Consider the following 14,679-nt stretch of genomic DNA (forward strand, 5'->3'; position numbering starts at 1 on the left):
CTGGGTGCAGTTAAAATTCTACACTGTTCTGGTGTTGACCTAACACTTTAAAAAAAATGGAAATCACAATCTTCTCAACCTTATAGGAGTCAAATATTACACCTTCCTGGCGTTGATAAAACACATTTTTACAAATAAAAACACTAAGGGAGTTACCAGTTTTTCTTATTAGTGTTCTGCATCTGCCACTTTAAAGAACTGTAAAATAAACTCACAAATAATTTAATCTGAAAAGAATAAATTCAATTTGAAATAAACACATCACTCTATATTACTCTTTCAAACCTTTATTTCAAAACAATCCAGAAAGTTAAATTGTAACCTCAGTCTGGGATCATAGTAGAATTCTGTTCATAGTAAAGTTAAAAATAAAGGTAAAATGCAAACAGTTGTTTTAACAAACTATTTGTTTTATCTAACAAGCCCCTTTACATCATAGGTTAACTTTTAAAATAAATGATGAAGGCACAATAAAGGCATTTCGCCAGAATTATATGAAAGCTGCTTATTCAAATGGTCTGTAAAACCTCAAGTCCTGTACATGTCAGTGAATGTAAGTTCTGTGTCAGTGAAGTTGATTCAGTACCTTCGACTTTGCAACAGTAGGCTACAGCAGTGCATGAGTCAACAACATTCAGCAGATGAAAAACAGTTGCAGAATATGAGTGGATCAGTTGTGTCCAATTGCTAACAGTAAAGTTCAGTGCATAGGTGTTGTTTCACAGAGAAGGAAAGGCTGTGCAGATCCAACTTTCTCAAAATCCTGGAGTGCTGGTTCCCTAGACAACACAAAACCAGACCAATTACAATCAATACAATTTGTGTTTTATAAATACAGCAGGTTTATGGTGGAAAAAGTTCAATCATCTTAGACTTTCGTGACTCAACAAGAAACTATTTTGGTTAGATTAAGACTTGAAATTTACTTTCCAAGTAAATTAAAGACTTTATTCGTCCAAAAATTTGTATCCTGTCATTAATTACTCACCCTTATGTTGTTCCAAACCAGTAAGAGTTTTGCTCATCTTCAGAACACTTGATGATTTTTAATGAAATCTAAGAGATTTCTGTCCCTTGATCGACAGCCTATTCAACTACCACTTCCAAAGCCACGGAAAGGTATAAAAGAAATCACAAGTAATCCATGTGACTCCAGTGGTTTGACCTCACAATTTTAACTCAACTTTATTTACAGAATATTAATATTCAATGCACGTTCACACAACAACATCTGCTCTCGCATTAACAACATGCACGAGTTGTAATATTCTCATGAACGCATGTTTGAAATTAATTTTTTTAATTAAGTGGTAAATGTTTTTTTGCTACAAACACAGCATTTGCATAGTTAAATAAAATGTATTTTAAACCACTGGAGTCGCATGGAGTACTTTAATGATGTACCTTTCTACCTTTCTGGGGCTTGAAAGTGGTAGTTGCGTGGACTGTCAATGGAGGGACAGGAAGCTCTCAGATTTCATTAAAAATATCCTCATTTGTGTTGTGAAGATGAAAAAGTCTTACATGTTTGGAACGACATGAGGGTGAGTAATTAATGGCAGAATTTCCATTTGTGGGTGACCTAACCCTTTAAGAAAAAACACACACCTGAAATATCTCACAAAATCATCAGCTGCCGGAAGAATCTTTGCTCCGTTGTTGTGGCTTTGTGATGTAGGAGGCAGGTGATGGGCAGAGATTTCCCAATCAGTTGAGTCTAAAATAAAACAGCAAGAAAACATATCTGTCAAATCATGAAAAGGTTTGAAACTCATTCTAAGCTAAAAAAAAAAAAAAAAAAAAAAAAAATTCTTTTGTAAAATAATTTGACTGGACATTCAAAATGAGTGTTAAGAAAAACAGAAAATCTAGTTATACCAAATAGCAACAAAGCTATGATTTTTTTTTTGTTTGTGTCCATGATTCTCTCATACATGTATGTTATCTGTTAAATCTTACCATCACCAGGTTCTAGTCTGTACAGTCTAACACCCAGCCTGCTACCCTTAGTCACTTGGTGCATCATAGAAATGCTCCTATCAAACACAAATAGCAAAATCAATACATTTAAACATAAAAGCATATCCAAACATCAACCAAAAAGTAAATCTGATGAATACATTTTGCATAATTATTTAATCTGAAAGAATTACTTACCAATTTTAAGAAAATGGTCCTCCAAATAAGGAAATAAAGTGACAATTCCACGTGCATTGTCGGTCCGCAGTTTGAGGAGTTTTTCAGTTAACGTTGGTGTGCTGGCAAACAAGAGTAAAAGATAGTTTGAGGATAAATACATAGGCTACTTTATGATATTTGCAAGTCACAAATATTGTCATAAAACAATATAACATTATAAAACACGTAACTTAGCCTATTGTAACGTTAAATGAGTTAAACACTTAACTTACTCGGTGTTTTCACTGTTAAAGGCAAACTCCGTGTCAGCACTGCGTCACGAGTCTGCGAGAAAGGTTTAAGCCATAGACTGTAAAAAAATATGGACGTAGTGTCCGTGACGTCACCCGTAGGTTTCTGAAGAGCATTTTTGAAGCCTAAAGTGGGCGGAGCCGGCCGTCGCCATCTTAGCCTTGCGTCACTCCCGGATAACAGAAAATGGACAAACAGGCGGGGGGGGGCGTGAGTGGAGCTGAGGAGCCTGGCTATCTGAAATCACCTAACGTTAGCTCGACGTGATCGAGTTAGCTGATGATGTAAAGCCAATTAAACGTTCCTATTTTTGCCCTTCGAAATATTATAATAGTTAAAAGACATGGCTACAAGTGAGACTGTGTATTACTTCGAGAGTGTTTGTGTGTGACAGTGATTTATGTGCATACATGTCCGTCACTCTTTCATGGTCCGTCAGCGCGGCATCGCTCAAGTTCGTAGAGAGCTTATTCAGTCCATTTTAAATTCTGATGTTGGCCGTCTCTCAAATGGGTTATGGTTTAACCGTTAAACCATAGATATATTGCCTTTGAAGTGCAAGTAAATGCGCTAGAAAATCGAGTAGGGTCTGCCTGCAGAGTCGGAGGCTTCATTTTCAGGACCCCACTTTTAGGACCGCATTTCTAGGACCCTAGGTTTTTAGTGACAGCGCCACCTACCGAATTAGAGGACCAGCGAAGATGGATGACAATCAGAGTGTGAGTATCAAATGCGAATAATTTTTTACAATTGCGATGCATTTAATTGGAAAGTTAACGTAGCAAACGTGATGGTGATTTGCTAAATAAATAGTCTTGAATGCATAGCCATAGTATTTAGCCTCTAATGCTTGAAAATGAATTGTTAGCACGTTCATTTAACGGAACTGTTGCTTGAAAATGAATTGTTAGCACGTTCATTTAACGGAACTGTTGCGTGATAAGCCTGTATTGACTTATTGACAGCACAATAAAACTGTAGCATGTTCGTTCTGAAAGCTTGTTAATTACTCATTGTTCTTCCATTTTAATTCAGTTAAAATAATCTTAATGTTTTCATTGTCACGTGCTCACAGTCAGCCTGTTTAACGTTACCCACAATACATGTTATGTGTAGTATGCGTCTACATGCGTCTCTTCATTTTGACATTGTTTTATAATGTGTGCTTTAAATATTATATACATATGTAAATGTGTGTGTATATATTTATATATATATATATATATATATATATATATATATATATATATATATATGGTCAGAAAAAAAGTCGTGTCAATGTTATTTCTATTCAGAGATGGGCTTTATTGACATGAGTGTTTCTAGAACCTTTGTTCCCACAACATCAAAAACTTTTCTTTTTTTTTTTAATCTTTGAACAGTATGCAATAATAGTATTATGAACATTAATTGATATGTGTGCACTGTTTGGTAACTAAGAAAAAAAAATTAAAGAGTAGAACATGTTCAACTAAATGTTCCTTATTTAATTCACTTCTCTTTCTCTCTCTCTCTCTCTTAGGAGTCAGTGATGATGTTGTCCATGAAGTTCTGTTTGTAGTCCACATCATGAACAAATTTGTTTTTGTGTGTGTTCAAGTTCAGTTATTATATATTATTTTGTAAAATATTTTGTGTGTGCAAGTTCAGTTATTATATATTATTTTGTAAAATATTTTGTGTGCAAGTTCAGTTGTTATATATTATTTTGTAAAATATTTAGTGTGTTCAAGTTGAGGTGTGATATGTTATTTTGTAAAATATACACAATCTACCCCCAGAGTCATCCTTGTCTTCCCTCTATACTTGAAAATGTGGTCGATCCTAGTGACTGAAAAGACTATAACGTGATTCCTTGTTTATTTTACTTGAGTTATTATATTATGCTAGACCCAATAATTTCTCAACATTCCTAGGAACCAGGTTTAATTGCAATAAATAAAGTAGTATTTGGGTGCAATAAAACTGTAAAACTCTAATGTAGTTAAAACTGGTTTGGTGGAAATACTGCCTGGCACAACTAGGGTCCTGGAAATGCGTTCCTGAGACTGCGGTTCTCCGAGTCGGTAGGTGGCGCTGTCACAAAAAACTAGGGTCCTAGAAATGCGGTCCTAGAAGTGGGGTCCTGAAAATGCAGCCTCCGGCTCTGCAGGCAGATAATATTGAGAAAATCCGCGCTCATTCACGGACGGAGAAAGCGCCGACGCCCGCATGATTTCATCTGACGGTAACCTACATAAGCATATTATAATCCATCTGTTCCATGGGAGCAGAACGAACGAGCATTTATTGACGTTTTAAATTTGAAAACCCCAAAAAGCAACGAAATTGTCAGACATCCATTAGTGCATGTTCACAGAGGAAAACAACTGAAATACAGCGCTGGTTGTTCTCTCGAACGATAACGACGGAATCCAAAGAAGTGAGTTTTGTAACGTTACCCAAGTATTAAAATTGTATAAAATAATTATCCCGAAAAAAAGCACAAACACTGCAGAGATGGCAAGTTCAGCAGCTAACATTGCTGAGGTGAAGTGACGGCTAGTAACAGCAGACAAACGGCTAGCACTGACAGCGGCAATCCATCTGTCACTCAAGGGGCTTGGCCACACCCTTAAATTTAAATATTAATCAACTAAACGGACGAGTTATAAAATAATTCACCCCCCTCACAGTTGTTATGAAGGGCAAAATTAGCTGTATAGACCAAATCCACATACAGACACCAGGCTTTAAACACGTTTTTTTCTGCTGTAAAGTTGGTCATTTTAACATGGGGGAGATACAGATTTGACTCACTTCTGACAACAGCCTCAAGCGGCCAGTCAACGAATTACAGTTTAACTCACTTCCGTGTTGGTTTCAAGGGAGAGACGGGGAGGTTGCCGCTTGGTTTAAGCGCGCACATCACATAAATATCGTTACAAAACAATAACGTTAATGCCATGAAAAACATGTTGTAAATTAGGTTAAAAACACTTACATTCTGTGTTTTACCTGTTAACGTTACAAGCCTCGTCTCCTCGTCGTCAGCTCCGTATTGAGTCAATGAAGATGTCGCCTTTGAAAAAAGTTTCGGCTCGTTTAAGCGCGCAGAGCATTTAAATATCGCTATAAATCAATATGTTAGAAAACACATATTGCAAATTAGTTAAAACACTTACTTTAGTCGTTTCCCTGTTAAAAAGCAACACCATCCTGGTCTACTCCGCATCGCACGTCATGGAAAATGCCCCTCTGAGAGCGGTTTAGCAGTGCACAGCACATACATGTTGTTTTAAAACAATATTATGTTATAAAATGCATGTATAAATGCGATTAAACACGTAATTGATGCGTTTTCCCTCCTCGTATGCCTTGCATCGTGAGTCAAAGAAAATGGCGTCTTTGAAAAAAGTTTCAGCTCATTTGGTCGCGCCCAGTTGGTAAATGTCCCGGATGTAACTAATAACACTCTCTCGGTGTTATTAATTTAACTCCACATATTTTCACCACCCAGAGGGTGCGGTTTACACTAGCAGTGTTAATCCCTTGAAATTCAACACCAGAAAATTAACACTTTACTCTAAAAGTCCTTAACACCAGGATTTCAACACTGGAGATTTTACTGTGAAGAATTACACAACAGAGAAACTGAATTGTAAAAGGTTTTATTTTGATTAGCTCCATTTGTTGTTTATTATTACAGCTGATGCATCAGTGATGTTTTATTCTCCTTGTCACACACACTCAGGCAAATTCATCTCTCCATCATTACAGGTTTGTATTAGGCGGATACTGCCTATTAAATATTTGCCCCTCTGACATGCAAAGCTGATTCTATCCCCATCTGGTGAGAATATCTTTTCCCGTCCACCCCATTTCAGCTCTATACCTCTTTTATCCATTTCCTCCACCGTCACTGAACAAGGCTCTGAAACAAACAACATCTCACTGTCACTGTTACAATATACATTCATTGATTCATCAGAACCAGAACAACTACAAGATTACATCAAACTTACAAAATAAAATACAGTTAGAAAAGCCTTACATGTCTTTGATGTATGGTTTAGTGTTCATACTTACTTAAACACTTAATATTCCCTCTCCATTCGCCTTGTTCACAGGTCATGTATTTGGAGTAGGGGCGACTCTGAACCAGTGTGTATTTATTAAAGCAGACGTATTCAACTCTCTCCCCTGAATTGTATTCAGGTTTTGTCATTTCTGTTGTATCTGCAAAGTCTACTTGTGGTGGAGGTCCACATTTTTCTGAGGGCAAAGCAAAGTTATTTATTTATTTATTTATTTATTTATTTATTTATTTATTTATTTATTTATTTATTTATTTATTTATTTATTTATTTATTTATTTATTTATTTATTTTTAAACTCTTTTAGATCACCAAAGAAGATAATAACATAGAACATGTTATTAATGTAATACACATTATTAATGAGAATTTGTGGTCATTTTTCTAAAATGCTTTAAAATGTCTTTCTGAATTGAATCGATCTGTGGATTTTTCCATAAAATTTATTCTAACTAGATCTAAATTTGAATCAAAATTGCGTTTATCCATGTAAAATTCGCTCTCACAGTGCTAGTGCGTAGCTATGCTGTTGCTAGGTTATTCTGGGTGGTTGCTAGGACATCTTCTTTGCCCAAATCAAGAGAGCCGATGTGTCGATGAATTACGTACCAAAGTTGAGCATTTACTTTAACATGATGAGCAATAGTGCTTGCAAACACTGCTAATAAAACTAAACTAAATAAGCATATAACCTTACCTCTTACACATTTAGGGAAAGGGCTGCTCCATTCTCCATTTGGCTGACAGGTGATTTCTCTCTGTCCTTTTAATATCAGCAATTGTCCATTGCATGAAAATATTAACTTGTGTCCTGGTTTGACTGAACCCTCAATATCAGGGAATCGCTCCATTTTTAAGTCGTCCACTGTTTTGCGTAGAGAACACGTTGCCTCTAGAGAAAGCAGACACTTATTTATCCACAGAGAAGCTTTTATACTTTATGTGGCCCTAACTTGCAATGAGCAGTGGTTTAGCATAACAATGACATTTTTAACATATGATATTGCACTAGCCGCGTTACAGCCAAGCGTTTGTTTTTTATATAATGCGTATCCTGACTCTAAGGTGTGTTAGCTCGTGTGAGATTTGTGATACAAATAGATAAATAAAACAAATGACATTTTTCCACTTAATTCACAATCATTCTCAGCTGTTGTTCATCATGGATAGTAAATTTTGACCCATTACGGTATGTAAGTAAATGTGATTCTAGATTCATAACATTTTAAGTAACTCTTTTGTGCAGAAAAACATTCCACTCCATTTTACTGGAATTTCTTTACATGGCTCAGTGCACTAGAAGTTCTTTATTTCCGTACAAATCTTTCTCATGTGCCCAAAATTTCTCAAGAAAAACTATATGTGGCGAGAGTCAGAAAAACGTCCTCATTAATAGCTTCAGATGCATTCAGGTGTTTACATTATACTTAGTGTCCCTACTACTTTATTTAAAGGTCCCGTTCTTCGTGATCCCATGTTTCAAACGTTAGATAGTGTGTAATGTTGTTAGAGTATAAATAATATCTGTAAAATTATAAAGCTCAAAGTTCAATGCCAAGCGAGATATTTTATTTAACAGAAGTCGCCTACATCAAACGGCCGGTTTGGACTACATCCCTTTACTTCCTTCTTTAATGACGTCACTAGAACAGTTTTTTGGCTAACCTCCGTCCACAGGAACACACAAAAAAAGGGGGCGTGGTCTTGTTGCGCTCCCACGGAGAAGAGGAAGAGTTGGGTTTGTAGAGTGTGTTTGTCGCCATGTCGTCGAGATGCTGTTATTTTCATCCCGGAGTCCAATCACCTTTGTTTGGCCTTCCCAACGAGCAACGTGCGCTAAGCTGCTGTCGAATCACAACACAGGAACCGCTGGCACAATCAGAACTCGTTATGCATTTCTGAAGGAGGGACTTCATAGAACAAGGAAGTCATCAGCCTATCTTAGGACAGTGAAAACAGCGGTAGGCTATACAGATGCGAAACATGAACACATGTTATATTGCACACTGTAAACACAATCAAAGCTTCAAAAACACACGAAAAACGGGACCTTTAAAGAGTTGCTATAATAATTTTGTTTTGCAATTTCACTGAGGATTATTGTGACCATTTTTAAATCTCTCAATCCTTTTTCTCAGGTTAGAAGTTTTTTTTATAAGAAAGCACAATGGCACTAAAACACTCATTTTATTTTGATTCTAGAGAGCATTTGATTGGACAAAAAACTCATCCAGCATACAGTATACCAGCAAGCTGATAATGTTTATTATTACAATAACATATTAATCTAGTGCAGTCAAAAAGTAGCCTACCAAAGCTCAAATTATGATTTCACAGGGTTTTTTATTTATTTTATAACTATTATCGTCACTATGACAAACGTATCTGGGGACTTGATGTTATTCCTCTTGTTATTTTTTTTTATAATAAGAAGTTTTAAAAGACAGTTATCATAACCAATCAAAATCTTACCTTCACATGTTGGTGTTTCTTCCCAAGTTCCATTGCGGCAGAAAACTGTACTTTTCCCATTCATTAAGAATGATCTTCGACATGCGTATGTTACACTAGATCCATGTGCATACAATTCTTCAGGTTTAGATGTTATTAATGCATATTCCACATTAGGAGGAATGTTACAACTGACGCCCACTAAAGAAAAATGTTAATGGAAATTCATGAAATCCAGTAAGACTGAGATTAACATCGTCAATAAATAGTGTCTATTTTCCACTAAAATAGATAAATAGATTCCACATGCAATAAGAGTTTGAGAAGCTCACCCTCACAAACTGGTTTCTCCCATGTACCTCTGATACATGTAATGAAGCGTTGACTTGATATGAACCCTGGATCACATTCCACTTCAGCAGTTCCTCGATCATGAAGGCTTTGCTTTAGTTTTCCATGGGGAACACTGGGAAAAGCACCACATTCTTCCTCCGCTGTAAAGACAGAAAACAGGAAACACATTTCAGTCCACTATCATTCGTCTAACACCTGAGACTGACAATAATAAAACTCACGGATGCACAGAGGTTCTTTAGACCAAGAGCCTTTCCTGCATGTCACTGAATCCCACCAGTTCCCAGTGAAGGGCTTATAACCCGGATTACAGGAGTAAAGGATTTCTTCTTCATTGGAGGGGAGGCTGTATGTGAACCCTGTTTTCCACGGATAGATCACGGCACGATCTCTGCTTTGCTGGGAGGAAACAGTTTAAAAACATAAACATTCTGATCTCATACGTTTTGAGTCGTCAGTCATTATGCAGACGTATAATGATTTGATTGGATACTGAAAAAATTCAAGATAAAGGTAGTATGACTGAGAGAAATTAAAAGACAAAAACGAAAACTTCCAAGAAAGCGTACCCTCACAGACAGGAACATCATTATTCCACCCCTATTTCAAAACTGTGAACACAATGTTTATATATTCTTTACAAGTGTAACTGTCATAGTACAGTAAGAGAGTGTAAACCCATGGCCTCAAGAGATGCACTAGCAATTGACACTAGAGTCTGTGGTCTTTAGAGTCCTTGTTAGCGTGTCCGCCTCCCACGCCGGAGTCCCTGGCTCGAATCCAGCAAGGAGCAGGTTGAATAGGACTAGTTAACCAAGTACAATATACAGACCCTTTCCAAAAAATTTTAATATCATGGAAAAGTTTATTTATTTTCAAATTCAAAACATTAAACTTCCATTAATTATAGATTCAGGGCCCACAACTTAAACGATTTCAAGTATTTAGTTGTTTATTTGTACATAATTTGGGCTTCCAGCTCATAAAACCCACGAAAACAGGATTTCAAAAAAATTGAATATTACATGAAATCACACAGTAATTATTACACAGTGATACCATGGTCATTGAACCAGGTTTTGGTTCTTTTGGCAGTGTGGGCAGGTGCAAATCCTGCTGGAAAATGAAGGAAGCATGAAGTGCTCTGAAAATGTCCTGGTAGACGGCTGCGTTGACTCTGGATTTAATAAAGCACAGTGGACCAAAGTCCTCTTTTCTGATGAGAGCAAATTTTGCATCTCATTTGGAAACCAAGGTCCCAGAGTCTGGAGGAAGAATGGAGAGGCACACAATCCAAGATGCTTGAAGTCCAGTGTGAAGTTTCCACAGTCTGTGTTGGTTTGGAGAGCCATGTCATCGGCTGGTGTTGGTCCACTCAACACAGCCGTCTACCAGGACATTTTCAGAGAACTTCATGCTTCCTTCAGCAGACAAGCTTTATGGAGATGCTGACTTCATTTTCCAGCAGGATTTGCACCTGCCCACACTGCCAAAAGAACCAAAACCTGGTTCAATGACCATGGTATCACTGTGTAATTACTGTGTGATTTCATGTAATATAATTTTTTTTTTTAAATCCTAATTCGTGGGTTTTATGAGCTGGAAGCCCAAATTATGTACAAATAAACAACTAAATACTTGAAATCATTTAAGCTCCTGGCCCTGAATCTATAATCTATGGAAGTTTAACGTTTTGAATGGAATTATGGAAATAAATAAACTTTTCCACGATATTCACATTTTTTGGAAAGGGTCTGTAATCTGATATGACCTGTCATTGTAGTTCATTATCACTGTTTCACCATCAGTGTAAAGATTTTTAAACTGGTTCTAAGTTTCCATATTTAATGTTTTCTCGAAGACATTCTGAGAAGCACAAACGTCACACAACGACACATTAAATGCTGAAGTACTTGCACAACTAGTCAACACTCTCTAGAGATACAGTTAAATGTTTTGGGAAGTGCATATAATATAACAATTATTTTCAAATCAATAAAATCTAAATGAAAAAGACATTAAAGAAAAACAACCAAAAGACGAAGCCGAGGAGTTTCACAAGTGTCTTTGTTGGTCTGTCTCTGATACTCTTGTCTGCATTGGACATGAGTCTTAAACATGACATTAAACAAACTTTTAAACAAATATTTAAAATGTAGCCTCTTTATTTTGTTACTTTTAATTTGGAGAATAATCCAATCAGAATTAAATCAAATCAAATTATTTTCTTTTCTTCATTTTCTCTAGTCATGTAGCACTGATTTTTTTTCACCTTTCTTCTGAATAGGCAGCCACGTTTTATTGAAAGACAATTTTGCCAGCAGTGAATCTATACCAGTAAAACCTGGCGCGCACTTCACTTACATTGTTTCAATATATTTATAATATGAAGCTTTCCAAACTGGTTCTATGTTTTCATATAATATCCTCTCAAGGACATTCTGAGAAGCACAAACAAACGTTACACAAAGATGTAGTAGTCAACACTCTTTAAAACAACTTAAGGTCATTTAAAAGTGTTGGATGTGTATATAATGCAAATAACATTCTACTGAAAATGAATGAACTCACCTTGACCTTGCACAACAGCAACAGAAAATAAAAAACAGGAAAAGCTGATGAATTGTACAGGAACTCTCATTTTGAACTCTCATTTCACAAATGACTGTAGCTTGTTTTCTCACTCTGTTTGTATGATGGGGAATCAAAAAGTGAATCATTTACTAAGTCAAAAGGAGGACTCTTTTATACCAGACCACTTTGTGGATGTGCAGAAGGATATTTTGTTTAAAATCCCCCTGTAGTCAATACTTGTATCCTTTAAAACTCATCTTTGATCACAAAAATGTCATGAATTTTATTTATTTATTTATACCTTAAAATAGCTTGAATGTAACTACACCCTTGCTTCACTTGCTTTCAAGTCAAAAAGATCTAATTGAAAAGGACATGAATAACATTAACCTCAAAAATAATAGCTTGCCTTCACTCTGCGCACAACTAAAGGAACATCACCAAAAGACAGAAATTCTCATTTTGAGTTCACATCACAAGTAGCTTTTTTTTTATTTATTTGGACAAACCAAAGGACAAGTTACCCTAGACAAGTCAAACTTTGTAAGTCACATTTACGTTACATATAAACATGAAGCAAAAAGAAAGTTCCAAAATATTTGAACATTTAAAGAACATTATTACATTAATTAATTAATGATTTTTTCATAATACTTATGTTACTAGAACATACATTGAGGTAAAAGAAGAGTTTGACCCTTAAAATATCAGTATGTGCTTAAAAAAAAAAAAAAACTGTCCTTGTCTCTATATGACCTAGATTGCCCTCCTTATCTCAAACTGAAAAAAGAAACAAATGTTTGTCTTTTTTAAACCGTAAAAACTGGATGTCATTTACGGGATCTTACGGTGTGGACTTTTGGTAAACATTTAAATGTTAAACTCAAAGGTCTTTAACTTTATAAGTAAATGGTTGTCATGTGCTGAGTTTTGGCACAATCAATGAATAGGATCAACTTTTCTTTTCTTTTTTTTCATTCATCCTAAATGTCAAACTAAATATTATTTGAGCCATTTTATGTTCTGTTCAATTTCAGTGAGGTTTACATTTTTGGCAATGCTGTTTCCAAAATTTGTGACAAACAATAAAAACCTTGACTTATGTGATTTCATTATATATTCATAAAAAATCATTTGATAAAAAAAAGAAATCCAGAATGTGCAACAGGGGTGTAAATTTAGCATACAATTAAGCCTCAAAGGTGCTACAGTAGTAGTTGTAATTACCGAAAAACATACTAAAATCTGAGAGAATTTTTTTATTATTATTTTTTTTTGTTTGGTCATATTTCCTTATAACTTTGATAACAGGGCTGAATGTTACGATATCAGTTTTACAATATTTGCAAAAAAAATTGAGAAAGCAAATGAAATTTTACTTGCCATGCTGCATTTAAGGAAATTAAGAGGTTTAAATATTGGTTGGTTTTCTTTTATTGAGAAGTTTAAATATTGATTGATTTTATTCTAAATGCGAGTAAAGTATTGATGAAAATATGTTGTTGCAGGTGAAAATTCTGAAAAAGTCACAATTTTTTAAATGTTGAATTTTAAAAATGTTAAATGTTTAAATGTTGTTAACAGTTAAAATTTAATTAAATGATTTAGAGAATGGTCAGTTTTGCTCTTAGTTAGAGTAAATAATTCTCAAAAAGCATAAATGAAGATATGATTGTTTGTCTGAAGAGAAAAATGACTGGTTGACAGAGCTGGTCTGTTGAGGTTATTTTGTGCAAATTTTTGTTTTATTGATTTAATTTTCAAACTTTGACTGATTCAATTCGAATTCTGTAATGCTGAGGCAGGGACGAAGCAGAGATATGCAAACACTATTAATAAAAACAAACAGGGAATCCAGCTCAGGACAGGAGCATGTTACAGCAAACAACAACTGACAAACCACAAGAGAAACTCAAGGGCAATTTATACACAGGCTAACAAGGTAACAAAGGGGTGTTGTAAATTGTAATGGGAACACACAAGGGTAACAAAGGGAACTAACAAGACATACCTGGGGAGACTGATCAAATTAAAAAACTATAAAGAATTACAAAACATGGCACAAGACAGGAAATAACACAAAACTCCGTACACAAGACAGGGGGACACATGCTGGGATCCCCATGACATTACCCGTCCTCAAAAGAGTGACTTCCAGATGCTCCTAAAAGCAAGTCCAGGAGGGCGGTAGAGCGGAGACGGGCCTAGGGGTGGGATGGAGGGCCAGGACCATGGAGTGGAATAACTGGAGAAGAAGGCAGAGCAGGAGACGAAGGTGGAGCGGACTGGGCACGAAGAGCTGAAGATTCCCATGGCGGAGCAGAAGACCACCACAGAAGAGTAAACGAGCTTAAAGACCCCCACAGCAGAGAAGACCGGGCTGAAGTCCACCAAGGCATTGATGAGGGCAACCAAGACAACCAAGGTTGAGGACAACCAAGAACCAGGAAGTTCAGGGATGACCTCTGTGGTCGCGTCGAGGCAGACAGGAAGTTCAGGGACGACCTCTGTGGTCGCGTCGAGGCAGACAGGAAGTTCAGGTACGACCTCTGCGGTCGAGGCAGACAGGAAGTTCAGGGACGACCTCTGCAGTCGAGGCAAACAAGAAGTTCTGGCAGGACCTCTGCAGTCGCATCAAGGCAGACAAGAAGTTCAGGTATGGCCTCTGCGGTCGTGTCGAGGTACACAGGAAGTTCAGGGACGACCTTTGTGGTCGCATCAAGGCTGTCAAGAAACTCAGGGACAAAAGTGGGCTCTGGAGCGGACTCATTGGCTGAAGAGCAATGTGCTGCCC

General features: G+C 36.4%; 1 protein-coding gene across 1 annotated transcript; it reads right to left on the bottom strand.

The window, feature by feature from the left end:
- Positions 1-6,065: 6,065 nt before the first annotated feature.
- LOC308701873 (complement factor H-related protein 2-like) lies at positions 6,066-9,152 on the bottom strand. Its single transcript, XM_081384341.1, has 4 exons — positions 8,979-9,152; positions 7,204-7,398; positions 6,499-6,684; positions 6,066-6,343 (listed from the first exon to the last, which is right to left on the bottom strand). Exons 1-4 carry the CDS (start codon positions 9,040-9,042, stop codon positions 6,150-6,152), a joined length of 639 nt encoding a protein of 212 aa, XP_081240467.1. The 5' UTR covers positions 9,043-9,152; the 3' UTR covers positions 6,066-6,149.
- Positions 9,153-14,679: the final 5,527 nt, after the last annotated feature.

This window comes from Scardinius erythrophthalmus (assembly GCF_964197995.2).
Source record: "Scardinius erythrophthalmus genome assembly, chromosome: 14".
In the NCBI taxonomy this organism is placed as follows: Eukaryota; Metazoa; Chordata; class Actinopteri; order Cypriniformes; family Leuciscidae; genus Scardinius; species Scardinius erythrophthalmus.